Source organism: Setaria italica, chromosome VIII (genome assembly GCF_000263155.2).
Source record: "Setaria italica strain Yugu1 chromosome VIII, Setaria_italica_v2.0, whole genome shotgun sequence".
Taxonomy (NCBI): domain Eukaryota; kingdom Viridiplantae; phylum Streptophyta; class Magnoliopsida; order Poales; family Poaceae; genus Setaria; species Setaria italica.
This window is the reverse complement of record NC_028457.1, coordinates 31,310,701-31,338,552: the sequence shown is the minus strand read 5'-3', so window position 1 is coordinate 31,338,552 and position 27,852 is coordinate 31,310,701. Positions and strand designations below refer to the sequence as shown.

The 27,852-nt window shown below is 42.9% G+C and overlaps 4 protein-coding genes across 5 annotated transcripts; 2 read left to right on the top strand and 2 right to left on the bottom strand.

The window, feature by feature from the left end:
- The first annotated feature begins 6,896 nt into the window (after window positions 1–6,896).
- LOC101777542 lies at window positions 6,897–8,585 on the top strand. Its single transcript, XM_004979544.3, has 2 exons — window positions 6,897–7,416; window positions 8,161–8,585. The coding sequence occupies exons 1-2, from the start codon at window positions 6,958–6,960 to the stop codon at window positions 8,338–8,340; spliced, it is 639 nt and encodes a 212-aa protein (XP_004979601.1). The 5' UTR covers window positions 6,897–6,957; the 3' UTR covers window positions 8,341–8,585.
- Window positions 8,586–9,110: 525 nt separating this feature from the next.
- LOC101776720 (CDK5RAP1-like protein) lies at window positions 9,111–13,137 on the top strand. Its single transcript, XM_004979542.3, has 3 exons — window positions 9,111–9,412; window positions 10,444–11,498; window positions 12,304–13,137. Exons 1-3 carry the CDS (start codon window positions 9,177–9,179, stop codon window positions 12,804–12,806), a joined length of 1,794 nt encoding a protein of 597 aa, XP_004979599.1. The 5' UTR covers window positions 9,111–9,176; the 3' UTR covers window positions 12,807–13,137.
- A 12-nt stretch (window positions 13,138–13,149) lies between these two features.
- Window positions 13,150–18,079, bottom strand: LOC101777129 (GTPase HflX). Its single transcript, XM_004979543.3, has 13 exons — window positions 17,614–18,079; window positions 17,223–17,365; window positions 16,891–17,007; window positions 16,264–16,378; window positions 16,008–16,145; window positions 15,629–15,724; window positions 15,429–15,542; window positions 15,153–15,221; window positions 14,950–15,020; window positions 14,761–14,854; window positions 14,144–14,269; window positions 13,940–14,029; window positions 13,150–13,568 (listed from the first exon to the last, which is right to left on the bottom strand). Exons 1-13 carry the CDS (start codon window positions 18,013–18,015, stop codon window positions 13,470–13,472), a joined length of 1,674 nt encoding a protein of 557 aa, XP_004979600.1. The 5' UTR covers window positions 18,016–18,079; the 3' UTR covers window positions 13,150–13,469.
- Window positions 18,080–20,106: 2,027 nt separating this feature from the next.
- On the bottom strand, window positions 20,107–24,338 carry LOC101776317 (protein WVD2-like 5). 2 transcript variants are annotated; one of them, XM_022829287.1, is made up of 6 exons: window positions 24,063–24,338; window positions 22,073–22,292; window positions 21,681–21,955; window positions 21,324–21,467; window positions 21,149–21,220; window positions 20,107–21,012 (listed from the first exon to the last, which is right to left on the bottom strand). In XM_022829287.1, the coding sequence occupies exons 1-6, from the start codon at window positions 24,321–24,323 to the stop codon at window positions 20,611–20,613; spliced, it is 1,374 nt and encodes a 457-aa protein (XP_022685022.1). In that variant the 5' UTR covers window positions 24,324–24,338; the 3' UTR covers window positions 20,107–20,610. The 2 variants fall into 2 exon arrangements, with proteins under 2 accessions (XP_022685022.1, XP_004979598.2); XM_004979541.4 differs by having other exon boundaries at window positions 20,593–21,012; window positions 21,687–21,955.
- Window positions 24,339–27,852: the final 3,514 nt, after the last annotated feature.

The window sequence follows — 27,852 nt, the reverse complement described above, 5'->3', positions numbered from 1 at the left end:
GGAAAATGAGGCAGAACATAGGGCAAAAGAGCCCAAGCCAATCGGCTTGGACTCCCTTAAGCCGATGGGCTTGTGGTGTTTTTGGCTCTGTTCATTTGCAGATAATTGTGGGAACCCCTCTGGAAGTTTCTATGGTGATTTGTGGTGAAAGGACAGCTTAGAAAATATTCGAAAAAGATATGAAAAATAAAAAATATAAAGAAGGAAGAAAAAGAAAGATGTGAAATAATAAGGGGGAGATCGGAGCTGTTGTAGAAAAGATGATTAAAGGTGCAAAGGATGACATATTCATCATTGAGAGCAAATCTTCACTCCAACCATGTGCAATTTGAGGACAACATATGTGCTTTAGAGTCTAATATTTTCTTTGCCTTTGTACATGTCCACAATTTTATATCTTCTCACCCTTGAACCCCTTATTGTGAATTCTCATAATCAATGGCTCAGGAGGTAGGAAACCATTAGAAGGATTTCTTATATTTACAATATTTGGTATTTGACTTTTGCTAACCCTGTCTGAGCTCCACTGTATGCCTTTATGAATTCTAGGGATGAGAGTTTTGAGAAAATGATAGGATATATATATTTTAAACGAGCGACATGAGAGAACTTGGTTGTAGTCCTTGTTGCACGAAGGTTATTCTATAAACGAAGAAAACCCCTCCAAGGCAAATCAGAAAGTAAGTATTGTTGATTTAATGAACACACATGCTTAGATTATCTTTGTTGCTGCTCTGATGTTGCTTTGAGGAGTTGTACTTATCTCGCTTGCTTTGATTATCTTGAATACTAATGCCTTTTTGGCCCCATTGGATTTATTTGTGGTCGCCTGACTTAGTCAAAGATGAGCAAGAGCTAAGCGTGAGGGGGTTGTTGGTGCTCATTATTGCCACCTTTTTAGTACTATTTAAGTGGTACTTTTAGATTTATTCTAACACTAACCTGCCACTTGTCATATGAAATAATCTCATTATTACATATATGTTGTACTTTGGAGCATATTGTGTTTTCGTAGGAAATATGATCTTAACAGCGGGATTTTTGTACAAGCTTGATGAATAACTAGACGAGGTTCATCGAGGAGGGCCTACACATGGAAAAGGAGGACTAGGAGACCCAGAAAGAGCCTGGGCGATTGGCTCAAGGCCCATTAAGCCGATCAGGTAAGCCCATTCTTGGCCCCGATTGCACTCCCGTTCCTTAGCACGAAGTCTACGAATATACTAGGATTTTTCCTCAACCATTCATCCAGAACTACCTCCCAAGATGTAGTATAAATACCCCCTGGAGGACCACAAGGAGGGGGACACGTACACGACACACAAATCCATTCCACCACCGCCTCAAGGTGAAGAACAGAGAAGACAACGAATCTATGGAGAAGGAGTCCCGATGGAGCACCGGAGGAGGAAGAAACCCCCTAAGCCGAGCTCAAACCAATCAGCTTGGGGCCCTCTGGCATCCCCTTCAGTCTATTGATCTCCAGACCATTTGTGTGTTAACATGTGTAAGATCATGGGGTAAAGTCTCTATTTGTCCATGGGGTTGAAAGGAGATCTTAATATGTAATCATTATACTCGTTCATGAGATCCAAGCTGTTATCGTACTATGTTGATGGTGCTTATTTGTGTTAGCCCAATGTTATCATTTGGTTTGCAGTAATTATCTTGTTGCATGCCTTGAATATCAGCATAGAGTGTTTGTTGGGAGATCACTAATTGCCCTTGAGTAGTGACAGTATGCAGGGAGGAAAAGTGTTGAACATGAACACGTTCACCTTGATGGCACGTAGATCTATCTTATTTATGCATAGCAAGCTTATGCAAGTGATCCTAGATCTCTTGGACAAACATTCCATCTACCTTGTTTACATCCTTTCACACTCATCCTTCATTAACTCCGATTAGGATAGGTCTCTTTATACAATCTTCTTTACATTAAGCTTGTGGTTATCTCAATTAGTGCTTAGTTAAGTTTTGCATTCCACTTGTTCCACTTGTTCCATATTCCAAACTATCTCTCACCTCCCCTCTCTTCTTCTCTCCAATGTGCCACCTTTGCTATGAATTTCCCCAAATCCAAGAACTCTCAAACCCTTGCAAGAACGACGGGTGCATCATGACGCACAAGGTGATGATGCCAATGTTGAAGAGGTGCCTCCTACCACCACGCCCGAAGCCGCTGAGGCGCATCACACCACGAGGCCAAAGGATGTCGAGGAGCAACCCACTGCATGCACTAACAAGGAGGCTCTTCTGGAAGCATACAACGCCTCCCAAGAGTTTCAACTCCTCTGCTTTGCCTACATCAAGGGAGATATAGTCAAGCCCAATACTTCATGTGAGACCGCATTCAGTTGCATTAAATGTCAAAACACAAGTATCATGTTATGTCATTAATGTATCAACGCTAAGAATGCAACGAGTGCCACAACTGGTTCATAATAAGCTATGGCACTAGCCTCAAGCATATCAAGATCATCCACAAAGAGAATATAGATATCAATAGTTCCTAAACACAATACTCAAATATCTTGTTACAAGTTTACCAAAGAAGTCTTTTATCATTTTAGATATACAAAATTTATTAGTTATTTCTTTTTCTTTACTATAATTTTACTTACTAATTATGAAACTTCAACAGGTCCTTCATCTTATTGACAAGAATTCTAGTAACAAGAGATGGACTAGGGCTATAGTTCACAAATCACATAAGTGTGGCTTGCAATCACTTAGTGTGGTGTACCAGGTTTGAGATCCTACAGCACTGCAACATTGTAATAATGTTATAATCACACACATAGTAACTTATTAATTTCTTTTGTATATGACTCACAACACTCATATGAATTGCTAGAAGATGGGAGAGAAACATATCGAGGAACGGTTGAATCTATCTACTGATGGTTGAAATATGCAATGCAAACCTGGAAACTTCTAGAATGTTGTGGAGATCACAAGATACTTAGCCTTTGCTATGCATAAGGATAAGATCATGGCAAAGTTGGAAGAGTCTAGAAGTTAGATATTAAGGTAGCCATACTCCATGCTGAGTTATGGAAAATTCTAGAACTAGGTATTTGTATTATAGGATAAGCATGAGGGAACGTTTTAGAGATTAAGAAGAGTGTAGAAGTCAGGCATATGAAAACACTTGTGCCATGGAATCCTGTACATATGATGCTCCGCTCCCTCCTTGACATGCCATACCAAGCCAAGTAGCTAGGAACCATTTAATTTGGAGATAAGGTAGGCACCATTAAGAATTGCCATGCCTTTGGAAAGCACGAGTAGAGAGTAGTATGAGTAGTCACATAAAGATTGTAAGAATGAGTCTTGTACCAAATCATATTATAGTGAATAAAGAGTTGAGTTCCTATATAGTGTTGGTCTTCCATGTCGTTATCAGGTGAAGTCTCCTCGAAGTAGCGTGGATATAGGTCCATAGAAGAAGTGATGTCACACTACTTTGGTACTACTTCTAAGAAGTCGGTGTCAAGTAATCTATTTTCAATACTGTTATAGTTTTTTTTTTGAAAGCACAATACTGTTATAGTTACATGTGTGCAAACCAAACACCATCAAAAAAAAATTATTAAAAGAGAGGCCTTGTCTTGACGGACGAATCTAACTGTCAATCACGAACCGCCTTACGCACCGACGGGAAACGGAGGGTCTGATTGGCTGCCTCCCAAAATTTGCCATGCTAAAATTGGGGCAAGTTCATAAACATTGGCACCCATTTGGTTAGCATCCAATCAAAGTCTATTACAAAATTCTTGCCCAGATTTTGATATGGCAATGCCCATATTTTGGCCTACCCAAATTTTAGCGATCAGGCTCGGAATCGCCCCGCCGGCCCGTCCCCACAAAACCCCTTCTTCCCCCCGTCCCCTGCCTCTTCCCCCCTTCCCTCCCAAGGGAAACAAACCAAAAAAATCCCCTCTCGCAGTTCCAAGAACACAGAGCCGAAAATCTTCCACCACTACCCGACTGCAAGGTTCGGATCTTGGTGAAAAGCGGTCGCCTCACATCGCATGGATGATGAGGTTGATGCCGGCCCTAGTCACGAGGCGGCGGCGGCGGCCGTGGGGGCGGGGGCGGGATTCCTCGGCGAGGCGGCGGGGGTTGGCTTGGAGGATGTGGTGGGTGCTGCTTGGGACGCCGACGCCGCAGTGGCGGGCTTTGGTGGGGAGGGGCATGACGCCACCGGAGCGGGCTTTGAAGGGGATGCGCACGACGACGACGCCTCGCCTCCGCATGCGTGCGCCGACGAACAAGAAGCGCGCTTCCTGCCCGCTGCGCAGGCGGCGTTTGCGGCTGCTCCCGAGGGCGTGGAGCCCTGTCTTGCCTGCCTGCGAAATTTGTTGGATAAGAGCCTCCGCAATTCACAGCCGAGGATCTATTATAAGATTGCTAGCCTCGAGAACCATTACCAATCAAGGCACGGTCAAATCATGCGCAGCAGACATCGCCGCTCCGAATGTAACAAGTGCAAGAATTGGTTTGCTACTGTCGAATCGCGTCAATCCCACCAAAAGTTGTTCCGGCACTAGTTTCCTGGTACGCTGCGTCATTCTCTGCCTTGTTGTTAGCCTCTGAACCATTTTCCGATAACATGCTGATTCTGACCTTAAAAGAAAACATGCTAAGTCTTAATTTTTTGTACAGGCACAAGTAAAGAAAAGCAGTACTTCAAATATTGTTGGTATGGATGTCAATTTTTCTCAGGTTCAATCATTGAAGCTAGGTAATGACATCCTGCTATTTAATAGGAACTCTTCTTGCTGTTTTGTTCAACTTAACAAGATGTAATCTACATGAGTTTCATGCAAATGTTTTAGTTTGTTCCCCTGATTATAAAATCCTAAACACAATACTCAAATATCTTGTTACAGGTTTACCAAAGAAGTCTTTTATAGTTTTAGATATACAAAAATTATTAGTTACTTCTTTTTCTTTACTATAATTTTACTTACTAATTATGAAACTTCAACAGGTCCTTCGTCTTATTGACAAGAATTCTAGTATCTAGAGATGGACTAGGGCTATAGTTCACAAATCACATAAGTGTGGCCTGCAATCACTTAGTGTGGTGTACCAGGTTTGAGATCCTACAGCACTGCAACATTGTAATAATGTTATAATCACGCACATAGTAACTTATTAATTTCTTTTGTATATGACTCACAACACTCATATGAATTGCTAGAAGATGGGAGAGAAACATATCGAGGAACGGTTGAATCTATCTATCTTGAACAACCTTTTGCCCTCCCCCCCTCACATATCAGGATGATTGTAGGTTAGGCATATTACAACTCTCCACCTTTTATTCTGCTGATTCCCATAAGTCTATAGTTCTATCTTGTTTGTTGGATGATAGGAATATATATCTTCATATTGTACTTCTGATCAAGTAAAGTATTAGCAGCATGGCTATGCTAAATCAGAAGAAAATAAAATGTGGTACCTTTATGTTGGGTAGGCTCCATGCTATAGGAATGGAGACAGAATGCAACTTGAGAATGGCTACTGATTGTTGAAATATGCAATGCATACCTAGAAACTTCTAGAATGTTGTGAAGATCACAAGATACTTAGCCTTTGCCATGCATAAGGATAAGATCATGGCAAAGTTGGAAGAGTGTAGAAGTTAGATATTAAGGTAGCCATACTCCATGGTGAGTTATGGAAAACTCTAGAACTAGGTATTTGTATTATAGGATAAGCATGAGGGAACATTTTAGAGGTTAAGAAGAGTGTAGAAGTCGGGCACATGGCAACACCTGTGACATGGAATCCTGTACATATGGTGCTCCCCTCCCTCCTTGACATGCCATGCCAAGCCAAGTAGCTAGGAACCATTTAATTTGGAGATAAGGTAGGCACCATTAAGAATTGACATGCCTTTGTAAAGCACGAGAAGAGAGTAGTATGAGTAGCCACATAAAGATTGTAAGAATGAGTCTTGTACCAAATCATGTTATAGTGAATAAAGAGTTGAGTTCCTATATAATGTTGGTCTCCCATGTCGTTATCAGGTGAAGTCTCCTCGAAGTAGCGTGGATATAGGTCCATAGAAGAAGTGATGTCACACTACTTTGGTACTACTTCTAAGAAGTCGGTGTCAAGTAAGGGGCACTAATTTCTCAACACTAATACTTAACCTTCATCGAATTTACTCACTGATTGTAGGCTCCTTGTAGCTAACTAGATCAGAATGAGTGTAACATCTCAATTGATCAATATTTTGCCGTGTTCATATTCACATGTGTTTCAAGTGCTTGAACTTTTTAACATGAAATAGGTACCACTATGACTATTTCAAATGACAGACTGAAACCATTTCAAAAAGTTGATAGCTATAAGATTGCTGAAGGTTTTGCACACAATGGTGTCTTCTTAGTGGTGTGTACGAGTAATTTCTTAAGCATACTTGTAGTTTTCTTTGACTTTAGGTCATATAGGTGCAGCAATATCTTCTTTGCTTGGTTTATTATGAAAGCAGTGTCACCTATAACGATTTCGATCAGCTGGTGGAAGAGGCCAACAAGAGGCAGGTTGGCGAGGTACACATGATGCCACCAAATCTGGTGTTCATGAGCTCAGCTATAATTCCTGTAGCATTTGCAGTGATCTGACATCCGGATCTCTCTAAATTTGCAGGTGCGGGGAGATAAACACGAGGGGAAGATGGAGACATGGGCCGCTGTTTATTTTAAAAAAAACAGAAATGGGCCGCTACGCGTTTAACAGGCCCTCTGCCATAGACTCCTCCCAGTGCAACAAAGCATCATATAGTGGTAGTGGTGATGGGCCGCAGCACGTTTAGCAGGCCCACTGCCAGTGACCCGGTCAGTACAAGGCCTCATCCATCCCGCACGTGCACCGCAGGCCTCTTCCCTCCTCCCCGTCGACCGTCGTTCCCTCCCGCCCTCTCGCTGGCGGCCGGCGATGGGCGGCGCCGCGAAGCCGCCCCCGCTCGTCTGCTTCAAGTGGCCGTGGGGGCCTAACCCCACCCCGTCGCCGGACCCCGGCCCGAGCCCCTGCGGGGACCTCGAGCTTCCCTGGCTCTTCAAATCCATCCGCACCCTCGCGCAGGGCCTCGTCATCGCCGGCGACCTCCCTTCGCCCCCCGCCTCCGCCGCCTCCGGGGGAGGCGGAACGAGGAGAAGGAGAGGGTGGGGGAGCCCCGGGGCCGCGCAGGTGGAGGCGGACCGCGGGGACACGGAGCAGCGGGCGCTGGCGGCGGCGCTGGCCAGCGGGAGGCCCGCAACGGTGCTCGAGTTCTACTCGCCGCGGTGCCGCCTCTGCGCGTCGCTGCAGGGGTTCGTGCGGGATTTGGAGGAGCAGGCCGGTGGGTCGGCTGGGTTCGTGCTCGCCGACGCCGAGGACGACCGGTGGATGCCAGAGGTGAGGCGCTTCTCTCCAATTGCTTTGTTCATCCAATTCTCAAGATTTCTGCCGTCGATGGGGTGGTGTATTCTCAATTTCTCATCAGAGGAGAGCCTTTCATTGGCAATTTAGTCGGGTTAGTCTTGTTCCGGTGATTTGTGCACAACAGCAGCAGCAAAGGATAGTCTTGAGGTGAAACCCAACGTCGCGCCACCAACAAAGGAGAAAAATCATACAAAAGATATCTATAGATCACTAATAGTAGAAATTAAAAGAATAGTCTCTTGGGCTTGGATAATAGTTGTGTTCTTTTTACTGAAGTCGATGTAGAGTAAGCCTCAAACAGCTGAAAGAAATGAGAATTGTAAAATTCTCTGTTACTTCACAATTTAAGATGTTGTATTCATAACCCTGCTGCCCCTTGATTGATCATATTGATATGATGCCACATGATGAATTTATAATCCAGTAATAACATTTGGAAGCCCTGCTACCCTTGAATGAGTACATTTATTTTGTTACTCATATTACTTTTCATCTTTTTTTTGTTCACTTTCCAGTTCACTTAAACTTCTCTTCATTTTGTTTGGCTACTCAACAATTGAACTTGCTTCTTCTCTGTCCTAAACAAAGCCTACTTGTTGTCTTGTCGTTGTATTTTGGGATATTTTTCGCGACTCTGCATGCCATGCTAAACCATCACTGCATAAAATTGTAAATAGTTAAGTATTCTAATAGCAATTTGCATGTCTGCACTTGCAGCTTCTGCATTACGATATCAGATACGTCCCTTGCTTCGTGCTCCTGGACAAGCATGGCAGAGCTCTAGCGAAGACTGGGGTACCAACCAGCAGGCAGCATGTCATCGCCGGCCTCCATCACCTCCTGAAGATTGAGCAACCATCTGGGCATGAAGGAAACCGGAGCGCCCCTCCATCGTGAACATGGAGCCAAATTCTTGATCAAGACCTGTAATGGCAAATAAAAATATCAGAATGTGCATTTTGTTTGGCAAGCGTGGAAATGAGCAACATTGGTACTTAAATTCTTTAGCCGATTTGTATATTTACTAGGTGCAAAAGCAGCTGATCTTTTTTCTTTTTCATTTTGGAGCTGTAGTGATCATAGCTCGATAACATTAGCATTAAAAATAAAAATAGTCAAGAGATGTGATGATTTCTGCTTCACCGGAACTCGCCTTGTGTCATTTTTCACCCAATCACTGGTTTCACCATTTTTCTTCTATAAATTATCTTGGAGAATTTTCTAATTTTCGTCAGGTGATATAATGATTTCTACTTCACTGATGTCATTTCCTATTCTTCACCCATATCCGCCCACTACCCAAACTCGCCTTGTGTCATTGGCGCATGGAATCTGGACCCTAAAGCAAATGATCATGTTAAGTGGTTGGTGTTGTTGTACAAGACACGCTCCAAAATGTGAAATATATGGTTGGCTCTTATTTCAATTCATTCACCAAATGAAAATGCAAAACTTTCTTTCTGTTGATGCAGAGCATCTCCCTAAAAAATGGGCATAGATGATGACAAATTTTGCTGCAGTTTGAAAAATCCGAGAGAGATGCGATGCACAAGCAGCTTGAGATGAAGAATGTCCTCATGAATGGAATCCCGAACAGCGGGTTTCGTGGCCGCTCATCATCGATCAGACGGACGCCGTGAGCCCAGGCGTTTATCCTCGCAGAGCCCCTGACACGCCGCCGCCGTCTCTTGGCTTTGGCCTCTCTACACCACCCCACACCTCACCCGAACGCGATGGCGGCGCCGCTCGCCCCCCTCACCGCCGCCGCCGCGCTCCGCCTCGGTAGCCGCGGCCTACGCCACCGCCTCCTCCTCGCCTCGCTCCGCCCCTACGCGTCCGCTCCCCCATCCCCTGCTTCCGTCGTCCCCGCCGCTGCACGGCGGCTCCCGACGCCCCCGCCGGCACCTCGCCGCCTCGCCCGCACGCTCGCGGCCTCCGCGGCAACGGCCGTCTCCGAGCCCCAGACGGAGTAAGTCTCTGCTCTATTTCCATTCCCCGTCCTCTCCGCCTCCTACCCTCGTCGCTTGGAGATTGTAGTCTGAAAAAAAAAATCTAATCTTTTGTTAGTGGTGCGTTGCAATGTGATTACGAATCATAGTACTTGGTGTTCGTGCGAGTGGTGTGTGTTAGTGAAAAGGAAATGGAGCCGCGGTGTGCCATTTTGTAGCTCAAATTTATGCAAGTTGGGTTAACGAAGAAAAGGGAATAGAAAAGAAAATGCATGGTTGTTTCTTGGAAGATAGCGAGGGAGGTTATCCGATGCACTGTGTGTATGTGATATTGCTTGCGTGTTGTCATGTCTGTCTGTGGAGTGGCGCGAGTTTTCGAGTAGGCTGGTGGCTGAGCTGGAATCAGTGAGTGGGTACATTGTAGATCCTCAATAGCATGTGTTAGTGGGCACTGTGAGACTCTTGAGTCACTGGGTGAATTACTATGAGATTTGTAGAATAATTGATAGGTGGCTCTATATGGCTGCCAAGCTTGCTACAAGGCTGATCACACCCAATAGTCTTGGGTTTGAATATGTTTGGTTTGTAAAGGATGTGAGGACTGCGCACTTCTGTTTCGAAAAAAGGTTGTGCAAAAGATGTAAATCAATGGGACGGAAAACCATCCGCTGAAGCTAGTAAAACTGTAAACCAGCGTTGATTTGTTCTGCGTAAAATGAACAATGTTGTTTATGTTCATTTATGCACTAGTGGGTGCTTAAGGATCGCTATAGTATGATTTAGCTTGGTGTTGCTTCGATCACTATAGACTTTTCCTTGGCAGTTGGCCATATCCATGCATCAATTCAAGTTATTCCATTTCCAGGAGTCCTAGATAGTTCTTTTTCTTATGCTACTGAACTTGAAATAGTTGAAAACTTTGTTCTGTTTCAAGAACTTCGTTGTTCTGTCCCATGCTCAATTGGTGCTTTTCATTATGATTTCCGGCTACCTGTAGTCATTGATACTAACATGAAAATGCAACAATGCCTTTTGCTTGTGCTTTGTCTAGTTTAGTGTCTGGTCCAACAACATCAAGCAAGGGAAGGATCTACCATGAGACATATGGGTGTCAAATGAATATAAATGACATGGAGATTGTGCTATCTATCATGAAAAAGGAAGGATATAATGAAATTGTCCCTGATCCTGAGAGTGCAGAGATAATATTTATCAATACATGTGCAATCCGTGACAATGCAGAGCAGAAAGTCTGGCAGCGGCTCAACTACTTTTGGTTTCTGAAAAGGGAATGGAAAGCCAATGTCGCTGAAGGAAGATCAAAATCACTGCGGCCTCCCAAGATTGCTGTCCTTGGGTGCATGGCAGAGCGGCTGAAGGAGAAAATACTGGACTCTGATAAGATGGTTGATGTTGTTTGTGGACCTGATGCATATAGGGATTTGCCTAGGCTGCTCCAGGAAGTCGATTACGGGCATAAGGGTATGAATACACTTCTTTCGCTTGAGGAGACTTATGCTGATATCACCCCAGTAAGGATCTCTGACAATTCAGTTACAGCATTTGTGTCAATTATGAGAGGTTGCAATAACATGTGCTCGTTCTGCATAGTTCCCTTCACTAGAGGTAGGGAAAGGTCCCGTCCGGTGTCTTCTATAGTCCGAGAGGTTGGTGAGCTGTGGAAAGCAGGTGTGAAGGAGGTAATGCTTCTTGGTCAGAATGTAAACAGTTATAATGACACTTCTGAAGTAGAAGAGTTAGAGCCTGGCAAAAACTGGCAACTTAGCGAAGGATTTTCCAGCATGTGCAAGGTGAAGAATATGGGGTTACGTTTTGCTGATCTCCTGGATAGATTATCTTTGGAATACCCTGAGATGCGGTTCAGGTTCACCTCACCACACCCAAAGGATTTCCCGGATGAGCTACTGTATTTAATGCGGGATAGGTATAACATCTGCAATCTTATTCACTTGCCAGCACAAACAGGCAGTACAACAGTGCTGGAACGGATGCGGAGAGGTTATACTCGAGAAGCATACTTAGAGCTCGTGCACAAAATTCGTAATGTACTTCCTGATGTTGGGCTAAGCAGTGATTTCATAACTGGTAAGCTTTCTTTCTTTTTCATAATCCGCATTGGCTATGTAGATTAAATTATATGTGCTTCCTGATTTTCTATAGTCATGATCTTCTGAACAAACTACTCCCAGTATGGATATTCTTCTTTTTGTATGGCTGTCTCAAAAAGAGTGATAATTTAAAAATATAGACACTAATCAATTCGAATTTGGAACCAATTGTAGTCACTAATCACCAGCAAGAGAAACCAGATAAAATAAGTATGCTGCATTGATGCGATATCTTGATCGAATGTTAAGCCCCTGTTGTTTGTCCAATTCATTTTCATTTACACTCAAGTGTCAGATGTTCATAATATTTATGCTTCATTTACTGTTTAGAATTAGGTACAATACAGACCATACCTCATGTTTGCCTTAATCAAATCCAAATCCTCCATTTATTTCCATTAGACTTGCTCTCTTTGTAATTTGAGTGGATTACCTTATTGAAATATGAAAACAAATTTAGTTTGTGCATATCGATAAGCTGGAAATACATCAGCAATACAACTACTTAGCTAGTAATTTGACGTGTGCTCAGCTTAACGCTGTAAAGCTGTTTGACAGTTTGACATTTAGAGTCTTCACCGCTTTGAATGCCAATTTAAATGAGATTAAGATTGCTCAATCGATGAGTTATAACAGCGGCACTAGCACGTGGTGTTATTTATGTCACATGCAATATCATGCATTTCTTGCATCACTAACAGTGACATACAATTTGTTAATTTCCTCATCTTTGATCCAACCTTCTGTTTTAAGTTGGGAAGTATTTCTCTGATGTATTGCAGGCTTTTGTGGAGAGACAGAAGATGAACATGCTGATACCCTCAGCCTTTTAAGGGCTGTTGGATATGATATGGCTTACATGTTTGCATATAGCATGAGAGAAAAGACTCATGCTCACCGGAATTATGAGGATGATGTCCCTGAAGATGTCAAGCAGAGGAGACTCACAGAAATGATCAATACCTTCCGCGAGACCACAAAGAAGAACTATGATTCTCAAATTGGTACAGTTCAGCTTGTTCTTGTTGAAGGACCCAACAAGCGTGCTCCCAAAACTGAGCTGATAGGGAAAACCGATAGGGGGCATAAGGTATCATTTGCCAGTGTCCCTATACCACACACATTTGAAGGAGACGACGCACGTAAGCCGGTGGTTGGTGACTTTGTTGAGGTGAAAATTCTGAGGTCGTCAACAGCAACATTATTTGGCGAGCCAATAGCACGCACAAGCTTGAGCATGTTCTACAAAAATGCTGCGTCCCAAGCGCAGGCAGTTGCTGCATAAGTAGTGGTTAAATTTGTAGCAGTTCTGGACTAAATGCGTAGTGATATTTCAAGTGACTTAAATTTTGTTACAGGGAAGTTTAACTGGGTACACGCCTCTTGGCCTCTTGGTTGTCTAGTTTTGATGTGGCAGGCATGGTGCAATGCTTTTAGCTGCTGAAATCAAGAATTTTGAGCATAAAGTCAGCTGGTCTTGCGAATTACCACTGTTTTTGAAGTTTGTATTGCCATGTAAAGGTCAAACAATATTGACAAAATTCTTGCTTGTTACATGTATATGCTTAAGCTTGAAATGGTTTTTAATGCGAAAATAATAAGCCACATTGGATGTATCTGCAAATCTGTGACCAGAGGGTTCGCAGTTTCTGTTCTATGTTCAATGGATGGATGTACCAGATGGCACAGTTTCATTTGTAGAGTGACAATGATTCTCAGAATGAGAAATGAGCAAAGTTCAGCTGACAATATTTACACTTCTGTTGTGGATATATACAGCTCTCTAATTCAGTGCACGTGTTGATGCCCTACGCTGATAAAAAGAACCAGTAAAGATAATCTATGACTAAATTTTGTACAGCAAGGGCATTCTTTTTGCGAATCTACAAGATGGACTAATTATGTGAGTGCCATTGGCATCAATGACTGCTGTGCTGGAGGACATCGATCATACAGCAGCCACCACCTGCTGCCGTAGAGGTGTGAGAAGCCTTGCAAGAGGTAGAGGCACATGAGCTTTTACAAATGTCCCATTTTCCTTGTACTCCTGCAGTAAATATTGCGAGAGCAAAGTCGTCATTAGCTCCTATAAAAGAACACAAAAATGCAAGACTTTGTTTAACAGAAATGAAAGGATCTCAAGAAATTACTATAACATATACTTGAATATATGTCCAGGTAATATCTTTAGTGGCGGACATGAAGTAAGCAAAGTTTGTGATTATGCTAAAAGAAATTTGTAGCCAGTAATAACTAGTGTATGCTTTCGTAATAGAATTTTCTTTTGCAACAATGACTGAATTAACTTAGAGATATTTAGCTTAGAACAAAATTATAGTCATAAAGTTTCACCACAAGTAATGTACTCAAAGTACAATTACCAAAGAAATTGTATCTTTTAGCAAACAGAATACTCACCATTTTTTCGACCATTCCAACCTTATGTATGTCATTCAGTAGATCTCCTTTGTCATACGGGACAAAAGCTTCTATTGGCACCATCGAGTCCTATAGAAGACAAATGCTCATGGTTTATTTCATATAAATTAAGAGCACCAGATACCAAAAAAAGACATGTTTGAAAAACAGCTCATTTGACCAAAACGGGGGCCAAACACATACTTTCAACTTCGCTTGGATTGTGTTGCAGAATTCTTCCAGACCATCACCATTCATTGCTGATATGCAGATTATCCCTTGGTTCTCAGCTTCCTCTTTCACTCTTAATGGTTCATCGGTATTGTCAATCTGCATGACATACAACTTGCACTCAGCTCCAAGAAGAAATTATTGCAATCAAGGAAGAACTTGAAGAAGAAATTATCGTAATCATGAATCACTTGCTTGAGCTATTATCCCAAAGTCCTAACTATGATTAGGATTGAATGGGGAATTGGACAGAGCAATATGAGCCAATGCTAATCAAAGCTCCACAGGCACCAACACCATTTATATAAATATTAGAGATTTACCACTCCAGTAAATTCATGGAAAAAACAGAAACTATTTAGAGTGATTTGTAAGATAGAGATAGAACAAAAATGAAATATCAGCAGCAACGTTTTGCTCAAGGTGCTTCCACATTGTTTAATTTCACTATAACTACAGCACTAAAACCAAATCAGGCACGCAAAGACTCTTATCATCAGAATCTTGTCTACACTCTCTACAATATATGAAAATAACTAGAAGTGCTGAATAAATTATTAGAAAAAGGACAAATATTCAGACAAACAAACCTTATTCCACACGACCAATTTGGGGATTGACTCTACATCCAACTCCTTCAATACTCTGTCAACAGCATCTATCTGCTGTTGAGCTAATGGATGGCTGGAACACACGGCACACTATGAGACATTGCATATAGATGCACTGAATTGAATACACAACAAATGGACATTCCCTAGTGTTAGTTAAATATATACCTAATATCAACAAGATGAACTATAACTGACGATTCTGATATCTCCTCCAATGTTGCTCTAAATGCTGCTACCTGGACAAGTATCAAGAAATGATATATTAAAAGTTGACATCATAAAGGTAGGGCAAAATCATAGTATCTAGCAGTTTTACTCTTCAGGAGTATAACATTTAAACAAGAGGAATATGCTTTGTGGATATATACCAGCATAGTGGGTAACTTCTGAATGAATCCGACCGTATCAGTTAAAAGGAATTCAGTCCCATTCTTCATCTGCAAAGTAATGCAAAATTACTTCCAGTCATGGTTGTACATTACATATAACAATGGATAATCCTAACCAAAGTTATTCTCCCAAAGGCATATAAATGACCATAATAAAGATAGAGGTTACCCATGTCCAGCTTACATAACTCTAGTGGAATAGTTTTCTCTCATTTTCATTTTTTGAAGGGACAAGAGAGTTTTCTTGTAACATACCAAAACCCTCCTTGTTGTTGGATCTAACGTGGCAAATAACTTGTCCTCTGCAAGTACATCAGCTCCAGTTAAGCGGTTCAGGAGTGTACTTTTTCCAGCATTTGTATACCCTACCTGAAATTTTTTGGAACTGAATACATTCATAGCTTGGAGAGAACAGGAAAATTTTGATTACTTAAGTGAATTTTACATGGCTATACCAGAGAAACAACAGGAATAGGAACTGATTGGCGACGGTTCCGATACAGCTTTCGGTGTTTTCGAACAGATTCCAGTTCTTTTTTCAATGCACCTATCTGTCAATGACATTAAGGTTTGAGACTCATAAGTTTGTTAAAAGATAATCAGTACAAAATGAGCAATACATAATATGACAGCCAAAATATTAAAGTCCTCTAAATGCATTATTGGAAGGAGTTTATCATATAACTAGGAAAATGTCTACAAGCCATCTGCTTTTTTATTCCACGCATAGGATTAGAGTGCCCTGTCAATGAACAATGTATAGGCAGCAATTGACAATCCTGTATCAATTTATTTGGGCACAAACAATGTCTTACTGCCAGAACACAATATTACTTGAGTTCTCAAGATGCGCTTGTCGACTTCAATTTGCTTCTCACCCATACCCTTAACTTGACCTCCAGCCTGCCGTTCAAGATGATTCCACATCTTTGTCAACCTAGGAAGTTGATATTCCATCTGTGCCAAGGTGACCTAAAAAGGAAGATAGCATATGGATGTGCTCATTCTACATAAAACTGCAAACTTCATGTCAAGAAATGACTCTGCAAGGTACTACTGTTAGTAAAGCTAGTGTGTATGCAATTGTTACCTGTAAAGCAGCTTCATGTGTTGCTGCCCTTTGATTAAAAATATCCAGAATGAGAGCAGTACGGTCACAGACACGGACACTCCCACCAAATGATTTCTCCAAGTTACGTAGTTGTCTGAAATCAGTATTTGACAAAATCAGCTATAAGAGCAGGGATTTAACTACTTGGCCAAGCTAAGATGGTTACTAGTTTCATAAAATATGATTAGGGAGCAGTTGAAGACATAGTATGATTAAAAAAGTGCATGGTGTCAAAATCATATGGTAACTTCTTCAACTACCTCCTGGTTACTATAGAGCCAAAATGAAAGATTGATTGTACTAACATTCATAGTTTCCGATAGCATTCCTAACATGGCATCCATAGTAGTATTTGTAGATCCATAAAGACGGCATATATATATGGGTACATTGTCCACAAGTTTGACAAATAACACAGCCATGGGCAACCGTTCCAGGTCTCTATGTCCTAATGATAACAAGGCAACAAGCACTATGAATAACCAATATTTTGAGCATAATACCAACACAAGGTAAAATTTGTTAAGTTATTTTGCTTGGTCTGAGACATGAGAAACAAGGTAAACTGATTGAACCTCATAGCAGAGTAATGAGTGAGAGTCTTACCCAGGGGATAACTCGTCATCGAAAATTACAGTCTCAACGTCAAGGGCTTGAATGGCACTCCTGATTTCAGAAACCTTGCCTGAACCAATGTAAGTCCTTGGGTTTGGGGTAGAAAGCCTAATGGAAAACAGAAAGAATGAGGGAGTTTGGAACAAATTGGTCCGGCAAGTTCGCCCTGAGTTTGGAATAAAAAGGCAAGGCATGTGATTTGTACGACATTTAATTTGCAACATCAGATTGAGCAGGCATCTTAGTTTTCCAAAGCGGCTCATCTTTATCTATGGTCAGAACAAGGAAGGCTCAGTAGATGATCTTGGCAAAGAGAAGCTTACTTCTGATAGGTTGAGCCGACAACCACAAGCCCGGCAGTATCAGCTAGTTGCTCCAGCTCCTTAAGAGACTCCTCTATGCCGAAGAGATTCCCTCCTGTCCGTTTGAACTCGACACCAACCAGATAAGCCTTCTCTTGAAATATCTGCAGGTAGCCAGGTACACAAGTTCAGAAATCGGACACTGAAATTGCCTGACAACACAAATTCACATAGCCAATATTCAAAGAACAGACCCACAAATTCTATTGCGTGGCATCAAATTTCGCACAATTAACAACGGAAATCAGAAGTTATTATTATATCTCCGGTGAACTTGATGTTTGCGGATAATCAAATTCCGCACACCCAGCAGCAGCCGCCGTTGGGGAGTCCAAAGCAAACAAGCTACTACCTCTTTGCCGTTGATGAGCTTGAACCGGTCTTGCCCCGCGGCGGCCTCCTCCTCCTCCTGCCGCTGCCGCCTGCTCTTCACGAACGCCCTCGCCGGCGGCCGCTGCTCCTCCTCCACCACCTCCTGCGCTCCCACTCCATCACCCTCCGCGTCCCCGAACCCATCTCCCACGTCAACACCTGCCTCCTCCCCTTCGGTGTCCTTCGCAGCCGGAGCCGCAGCGGCCTCGAGCAGCCGCTCGTCGAGTGCCCGGACCGGCCCACGGCGGCGAGTTGGGGAGGAGCGGAGAGCGGCAGGGATCCATCGGCTGCGTCGGCCCGATGCGCCTGCGAAGGCGGGGGCGGAGGTGGAGGGGAGGGTTAGGGATACGGCGGCGGCGAAGAGGCACGCGGCGGCGCTCATGGCGCGGCGGGCGGAGAGCGAGCGAAGAGAAGGCTTCTCTGGGTGGTTCAGTGAGCGCCAAGCCGCCAACGGCCGAGTGGATAGGCGAGGGAGGAGGAGGCGGGTGATGACGTGGCTTGGTCAATGCCGTTGACCATGTGGGACCGGTGGCGCGCGCGAATCGTGAGGCAGGCCAAGTGTATTTGACTGACGCGCAAGCCACTTGGCAGTTGGCACAACAGGGCAGAAACATCTCGACCGGTTTTGGCTGCCAAACTGGGAAAAAAAGTATTCTCATAACCTAAGGAAAAAAACGATATTATCATTACGGTGGAAGATATTTATAGCTATTTTTATTAGAAATGTAGAAAATCTCAATACCTAAGTTCACCCCTTGTTATGTCAGCATAACATCATGCAACGAGATTGAGTTTCATATCTAGAGTAGCATTAGCAACGAGATTAAGTCTCGTGTTTAGGGTAGTATCAGAGTTTAAGATGGAGGATGTAGGGACATAGACATGGCCTCATGACGGAGCTGGTGAATTCGCACATCTAGGGCCAACATCCAAGCGTTTAAACCACCCATTGGTTGTAAGGACAGAGCCAGGTGATTTGACCTCGGTAATCCCTTTCCATCTCTCGAGGAGTGAGCAGTACCCGAGCGATGGGGCTCAGTGTAGATGCACGTAGGAGCTCCAAGGGGTAGTGTGCGGAGGAGCTCCACAAGGTAGCAGAGAAGACCCAAGGCGCGAGAAGCTTGATTCTAGAGGCGTGTGGCAATGGAGGAGCTCGCTCTATGGATGGAGCTTGACTCCAACGCCGGTGAGAAAGTGGGAGGGAGGCGGAGGAGCTCGCCGTACAGCAGTGCTAGGCATAGTGCTGAGCACGCTAGCAGGGTGATGCATGCTCACGGTAGCGGTGAAGCTTTTGTCATCACCTCCATGCATTTTCTTTCTTTTTGCAAATCTCACCTTGTCCATTGGGGAACAACAGAAAATAGGACAGAGTTAACGTGAGGAGAAAAGGGAAGATGGAAAAGGAAAAATAATAAAACATGTGATGCTAGCTAGTAGCTACTAGGCTTCAGCTCCTGTGATGGATGATGGGCACCATAAAGTTTATGTGGGTCGCAAACTGCGATGAACGAAGTACATGCATGCATCGATAGGTCATTAAGGCATTAACTACGACTAGGACTAGTCCGTATGAAAACGAATGGCCAGGCATAATGGTCCTAGGTCCAAATCCGCCCATGTGGCAGTGAGCAATGAGCCAAGGTAACAAAGTTTAGTCCTTGTTTACTTCCCAAGTTGGGAGGTGCCAAATTGACATTTTGCCATAAATGCGACACTGTAGCGTTTCGTTTGTATTTGTGAATTATTGTCCAAATATTGACTAATTAGGCTCAAAAGATTCGTCTCGCAAAGTACAACAAAACTGTGCAATTAGTTTTTGATTTCGTCTACATTTAGTACTCCATGCATGTACCGCAAGTTTGATGTGATGGGGAATCTTCTTTTTGCATAGTGTCAAAGTTGGGAGTTTGGAGGGAAGTAAACAAGAGCTTAGGAATATGCCCGCTATGGAGAGGGGGGCTTAAGCTCCCTACCCCCTACGTCTCCATAGAGAAGAGGGAGTGAGGATTGAGTAGTGAGAAAAAGAGAGAGCTAAGGAAAAGGATGAGAACTCCTAATGGTGGAAGTTTTGATACAGCAAACAAAACAAACTTGAGAATTTATTGAGGGCATTGGTAGAGTCGGGCATGTCGTTGCCATTTGCTATATTTCGTGGAGGAGCCTAACGACAAGGGGTTAAGGGAGAAGAATAGAAAATTCTCCACAAAAAATAAGGAGGTCGATAATTTTCTAAGAAAAGGAAAGAAATGACATTGTGCAGGCGTGTGCGCTTGTTGGGCAAGTAGGATGGATGTGAAAAATAAAATGGTCAGAAATACAGGAGTCCAACAATAAGTGAGACAATGGATGACAAATAAAAGAGCTGTAAAACTTTCTATGGCAAATAAGGGTATTCTCTGACAATATAGCATTCCTTTTGCAATTTTTTTTTCACAACAAAGAGTTGTGTCACATCCATCAAGCACAAAGTCCATGTATCCAAAACAAATTCAGATAAAGTTAAAACCAAGACAGCTCTAGTGCAGCGAGTGAGCGTAAATCAGATAAATAGTTCCTTTCCACAAACCCTCGTTCTTGTTTGTACAACTTTCATCCAACACTCAATCTTCCTTACCACATCCCATAAATTACGGAAAGCAAAAACAAACGGCCCTGTACATTGGCAAAGCACAGGCCATCCCTCGCACACCCTCAGCACAGCAGATTAAATAAAAATTAGCATGATTTAAATAAACACCACCTCTCTCTGACAGTCACCACCCATGGCAGGCAGCGGAGCCCCTTGTTCTTCATCACGGATAACTTATTATCTACAGCAAATCCACAAGCCGTCAAGCACTCCCATAACTTAGAAAAAAAGATTTCCACGCCATTGTCGTCACCCTGCAAGCAAGCAAGCGGCCGGAAGAAACCGGCAAGAAGTTTCGGAGGAAACGCCATTGCCATCTTGCAGCAGCAGCAGCAGCAGCAGCAGCAGCTAGTGGACGGCGATGTTGATGGCGCTCTCGCCGGCGATCTTGTGGGCGCGGTGCTTCGGCTGCTTCTGCTTCTTGGCCGCCGCGGCCGCAGGCTTGGCGTTCGTTGCCAGCGCCTTGCTGCTTCTGCTGCCGGCGCCGCCGCTGCACTTGCAGTTGCTGTCGAGGCCGTCGCGGTTGGCCCGGCAGCAGGGCCTCGTGCCCTCGCTCTCCGACGAGGAGTTCGACGTCTCCATGGAGGTCGTCTTCCTCCGGCCCAGCTTCGGCGACTTGGGGCGGGTCGTCGGCAGCTTCTTGACTTCGGCCCTGGGGGACGGCGCCGCCTCGTGGTAGAAGCTCGGCATGGGATTGGCCTTGAAGGTCAGGCTCTTCCTCAGCTGCTTCAGAGCCTCCTCCTGTTCTTTCTGCAGATTCAGAGATGATGCACACAAAAAACACCAAGAATGGTCATGAAAATTGTTCAGCATACGTCCAATGCATCTTCCATTGTTTGTCGGCGGAATCAAATGCATTTCTGAAAATGGCATCAGGACAGGTTACCTTCAGCCTGGCTTCCAACTGAATCTTCTCTTCCTCCATAGCTTGGTGCTTCTCCTCCAACTTCATGTAAAACTGCAATCGGAGGATGAGAACAAACAATTGTGAGCACATTATTCTCCCCTAAGGAAGCTTCACATTTTCTTATATAAAAAATGAATGATTTTATGACACATACTTCTCTGCGCTTCTCGGCACGTTCAGTACAACGGAAAACTGGGCCTGCTGGAACTGTGGCCTTTCCAATCGATGACTTCCCATCATCCTGATTACCTCTGTTAGTAGATTGCAGCGGCTTCCGTGCATTCGCAGATGAAGTTTTCTGTAATAAAAATGTAGAGAAATTCAAAACTCGTATGCAAGAAGTATGCATGAAAATATACCGGAAGCAGGTTTCTCCGGAAGGAGGTTAAAGTTTGCAAAATGAAGAATTGTAAAAAAGGATGTACTATCATGTAGTATTCGTGAATGATGAAATTCTGCTAGATGGTGAATGAATCATGCATGAAAAGACAGGTTAAAGAGATAGAATTACCTTCACCTTCTTCGTCGAAGTCAACACGCTCTTTGCACTCTGGAATACGTTACTGTTTCCATTGGAAGACTTGCCATTTGACAGATCAGGAGTGTGGTTGCTCGTATCTTCAGGCTCTGAATGGAGATCATTGTTTGGTTCCAGGGCATCTTCCATCGATGTGATCGAGGTGCCATCACTCATCTCTGTTTCTTCCATTGGAATCTTTTCCTGATTCTCTTGTTTATCAGCAGTGCTTCCAACATTAACAACAGAGTCTTCACCTCCACCATGCTCTGCATTTATAGAACAATTATCAGTACATTGCACATCTAACTTAATACTGAATAAACATCAAAATCAACAATTATGTTCACTAAAATTGGTACAATTGTCAACCACAACAAGCTTACCATCATCGGTCTGCTCAGAACAATTGATGCCTGAATAACCTTCATTTCCAATAGCTCCATTGACTGCAGCAGATCCCAAATGTTCAGATCTGCCATCGTCAGATTGCATGACATCAACAGCACTAGGCAGGTCCGATGGATGAGCACACTTCTCATCAGAGACATCCATGGTATCAATAGCAAGAGGACTAACAGCAGAATCCAGTTCCTGTATAGAAGACTGAAGCACAATTTCAACATCAATAGTTCATATACTTGATTACAAAAAGCTACTACTGAAATAAGCACTAGTCGATAACCTTGTAAGGAGCAATCTTAAATGTTACAACAAGCTCAAACCTTTTTTTTCAAACAACAAGGACATGCAAACTGGCACTAGTGTGACCACAGGGGGAGCAGGATGTTCCAACCTTCCCAAGAACCGACATCGACGGGCCAACTGTATGAAAGTCTTATATATCCATCATGTGGACAAATGATTTCCTCACTACCTACCAGGAAAATGACATTGCAGATAGCATGACTCATGTACTTTGACAACCTATCCGCCGCGAGAACTGACAATGATCGAGCTATTAATTATTTTACTTGAGATCCTGTACGTCGGTATGGCGTTATCTGTTATTGTTCTATTTGGCGGTGTCACAAATTATAAAAACTGGCTGCATCATACTTCCATAAGAGGATAAAAGTACTGACAAAATAGAAGACAAGGGGACTAAGGTGACAAAATATATGTTATATGAAGTGCCTACTACTAACTGAATGATTCAAGGAATCTGAGTATTAAACATGTGAAGATTTGAGAGGACTATACACAATGCCAAAGTTTCATTTAGCTATTGTCCTTTGGAATTCCAAGAGTGAATGGCTCTCACTTCCGAGTGGCGGTGCTTGTATTATTTTAGGATTTGCTATGACCCGGTTCTGCTTAAAAACTATTGCTGAGTTTGTTAGCATCTGATCCGATCCGAAGCTTTGTAAAGGCGACGTGATGACAACTTCCTTAAAAGCTTTTTCTTAGAACACTTCCTCAAAAGAACATGGATTCCCAAAAGGAAGTTGGCTTTGCGTGTCCCTAATATTAAACATTATCATATCTAGACACCTGACCACTGATAGCGTCAAGCGCAGGGCCATCCTGCTGATAGCCATACCTGAACTGAACACACATTCGCAATGATAAACTAATGCAGAGTTGTCGACAATAATTTACCGGATCAATAACGACGAGTCAATGAGTAATCGGAGCACTGCAATCATTCTAAAAGAAAGCTAATTAATCCCCTCTATCTTCTGACAACTTTCCAAACTAACTTATCCCCTCTATCCCCTGATAACTTTCCAAACTAGTGCAAGCTGCAAGCAGATCCTTTGTGACAGTGACACCAGGGCAGATTAAAAATGTGGAACCCCATCCGTGGGACGGTCAAAGCAACTCAAATCGTGTTTGCAGCTCCATAACAAGCCCGAGGAGGGCTACAAGATGAGAGCTGATGGTTGCAACTTTCATGAATGCACTACTTTTTAATGTAAGGTGTCGACAGTCGACTGCTGTTCATCTTTGTGGATTTGATTCCCAAACAGGATAGAGGAGTGGAGACATTAGAGAATGGCAGGGTGAATTAGTCTAACGAAGCGTTTCTTTCTGTCCTCTGTTTCATGCGAGATGCAGGGGCGGAAAAGCCTCTGAATTCTAACCCACACTAAATCCTCCAAAATTTGCTACACGAGCATGGAACCAAAAAAAAAAAAGATGGTTCCTTCTGAATTCTAATGATCTTAATACCGGCCAGGAATGCAGACACGGATTCGCAGCCGAAGATCCGGAGTTGCCTGACTACATATCATGAAGCGCAGGCAAAGGACTTAATGACGCATACGCGCATTCAGTTTCAGAGCTCAGAATTCACGAAGCAAAACTGAAACTACGGCATCATCATCATCATCAGAATTCAGAGCTGCAAATTCAACACATCGAAGCAGTTACCTTGCGTCGCGTCGCTTGCCTGGCCTGGCTGGGCGGGCTTCCTTCTCCTGCTGCTGGGTCGAACGAACGGGGAGGGCACAGGGCGGCGGCGTCACGGTGGTGGTATTTGTAATAGGAGCCGAGCAGAGGATGGAGGAGGTGAAGGACTGGAGGTGGTGGAGGAGGTGGCGAGGTGGGTTCGTCGATTTGAACGGGGTTCGCTCGGCGGTAGCTTTCTTCCTCTCCTCTCCGCGGTGGGGCCCGCGCTTTTCCTTTCTGCATGGGTCCTCCCCTGGGCTCCCCCCCTGCCGCCTACCTTTTGTGGCTGTGCGCGGTACGGACCACGGTTGGTTCGAACGTTTCGGGCGCCACCTCGTCGTCAGCAGACCGTCTTCCTCCTCGCTTCCTGGTGGTTGGTTTGCTCCATCCTCCATGGCAGGCACTTCTTTTTTTTCTTTATTTGGTGAAGGGATAGGGTTGGGGACTGGGGCCATCTTTTTCATCCCTGGCTGGCTGGCAGCTGATCAGTGCTTCTCGCTATTGTTCCTCGTTGTTTTCACATCGTTCTCGGGCAGATTGAGGATTTGAGGCAGGAGTTTCGTACTGTGTAAGGAGGGTTTGAAATCCCACGGGTTCGGGGGCAAAAATTCTTATGTTCGAGATGGGCGTGGGATTTTGGGTCTGGGGAAAAAAATCCGATGGTTGAAATGGATATGAGATTATCGATTGTCGGTACGCATGTAAGACGCTTTGGAGCGTGGGAAGTAAGCTATGGCTCTGTTCGCTTCAGCTTAACAGCCGGTTTATCAGCCACCCAACAATATTTTTCTCTCACAACAAATTAGCCGTTTCAGCTTTTCAGCCGGCTTATAAGTCCAACCGAACAGGCCATAACAATGCGACGGAGTGTACAGGCAAGGATAAAGTTGACAGTAGTGCGGTTAGAATATTATATTGCTCACTGTTGTGAATGGTACGTATGCCACGTCGCGATAGGATGGTCAGACTGGTAATGGTAATCTAGTAAAAAAAAGTTGGCATTTGTAGTTTATCGACGACGGTAGATTATTATTAGTTGGCTGGTGTCGTTGAGAACTATTTCTTAATTTTCTCCTTTCGCAACAAGTAAAGCCTCAGTTACGCATAAGTAGGCAAATGGTACTCACGTCCTGGAGGCTTTTCAACCTCGTTGTGCACCGGGTTTGAGATCTTTCATTATGTGTATCTATCTCGGTCTTTAGTCATTGATAGAGATTCTAGCCAATATTCTTTTTCAAACAAGGAAAGTTTTGCTTGCTGATAAAATTTCTTATAGTGGGACAAGGCGTTGAGCTCTTGTTCACTCTAACTTTATGTTTCGCGCCTAGAAAAATTCCTAAAAAATTTTCTCCAGAATGTACATTGCTTTTCCAAGAAAAAAAAAGGGGGGGGGGAGAGAGAATTCTCCAGTTGCATACCTTAGGAGCAGGAAGAGTTTCAAATGAAAAGAAATGCCAATATTTTTTTTTACCATAATTTTACATCATTGCAAGGCACGTGATGGTAGGGATTTGGGTACCAATGTGAACTTTCTCATCATAACAAAAAAGAAATTCCACTACCTTCGTTAAATTGTTTAACATCGATGCAAGGTATGTGACAGTAGGATTTGAGCGCTGATATGCATGTCCATGGCAACAGGGCACCTAATTAGTTGGCCTATTCTCCTCAAAAATATTGTTGGAGGTTGATTAGTTGGTTGATGGCGCAAGCCAAAAGGATAGTTTGATTGATGACTCTAGCTTGCATGGTGTAGTGAAGTGCTCACACATTCTATTATCATTCATCCGAACCATTGGGCCATTGCGTGAAGCTAGTGGTCCTCTTTGGATTTTGAAGCTAGCTAGTACAAGAGTTTGTTTGAACTTTATTTGAAGGCTATAGTTGGATGGAATTTCGTCGGGTTAGGATGGAGTTGTCTACTTCTCTTCCATCCTAAGTTAAGATTAGCGATCTCAAACCAAATAGTTGTTCAAGCTGCCACGGTGCACAGCTTCAGGAACCTATAATTGCAGAGCTTGGGGACCTCACAATTTTTTGTTTATATATTTATAGAATTTATTTAGATGAAATATAATGTACTGACACCTATCTATTTATGTATGACATTTTGGCACCTGAACTCTCATGTCAATGATGAGTTATCACTTCTTACAAATTGAAAAAATTATAGGATAGGCAGTTTGCTAACACAAATATGTACACATTGTATGATTTATTTGAACATTGTTGTCAAAAAGAACAACACTGTATATTGGATAACCTTGGAAAGTAGACAACAAACCAGATTATATAAGATTGATTTCTCAAGCAAAGTTCAATCCATTTATATGATTGTACCTAGCTGTATCTTGACTCCACATTTATTTGCAGGAGGTCTTGCAAATTATAGATCATAAAATAATTGCTGGCTAGTACAATGAGAATGGAAAAGTCTTTGAGAATCGATATTAGATCTAGAAAATTAGTCCATTCGGTGAAATTGTGTAATTTGAAAAAAATGGTTTAGTTAATAGTTTACTTCAAATTACAAATGTATCTCCTATATATGAATTACAAATGTCTTCCTGCTTTGCAATTTGCTCCACTATATCTCAATAGTTATCCTAAAAACATTGTTCTGGTAATGTTATTTCAATTTTTACAAGTTTGAAGAAAGAGAAATTTTAGATTGGTTGGAAAAATGAGAGCCGTCCATCCTGAGAAATTAATCTAACGGTGGAAGCAGAAAAAGCTAACTTGAAGCACCTAAAGAGGAGTATAAAAAACTACCAAATTGGTGGGACTAAGTAAAAAAAATTCCTTAAATTTATTTTTTTATGTTTTTTCAGATGACACAGTGGACAAAAATCACAGATATAAGTATCAACAAGTACTGGTGGGTACTTTTAAACCAGTGTAACAGAATGAAGAAAACAGGTCTACTGTTGTAGGTTATGTTACATTGGTACTTTAGATGAATAGAGGATGTACTAAGACTATTCATTTTTTAATTATCTTTGGCGTGGCTTCTCTATGGAACTCAACTTTTATGCAAAAAAAAAAGGACATTGTGTTAGTAGATGAGTACCTAGATAGATCAGGAGAGTGAGGACCCCGTTTCACCTTTTCTTGTCCGTTACAACAAACAAGATTATTTGTCCACAAAATTAGGTCTCTACAGGGAACAGAAGGTAACCTAGCATAGCATGGTAACCTAGCATAGCATGGCATATATGCATGAACTCTCGCTAACTCTTTCATGGTGGATCACTTGGTTCAGAAGAAAAATGAATAGGATCAAACATGATAGGAGCGGCTAATCTGGGGACCAACATCTAGTGATCTACGAGAATGTGTGTGGACTATATATTGCAACACAAATAATGTTAATTTTGCAATTCTGGAGAACACCAAAAACTACCTTTTGCGTCTCCAGAAATTTTGGGTGGACGGAATGTATTTCGTAAGAAGGCATTTAACTTTTACTCTAGAAATTGACACCTACTAGCTAGCTTGTTATATACTATAATAATGTGCAGTCGTGCTCAAAAGGCAATTGAAAAATTATTTGTTGTGCGTATATGTGAAATGTGAATACAGGCTACCGAAAAACTCAGCATTTGTCCCGAGTCTTAGGCCTCGTTTGATTCGGTTGCTTATTTTTAAGCACCCGTCACATCAAATGTTTAGATACTAATTAGAAGTATTAAACGTAGATTATTTATAAAACCCATTACATAAGTGGAGGCTAAACGGCGAGACGAATCTATTAAGCCTAATTAGTCCATGA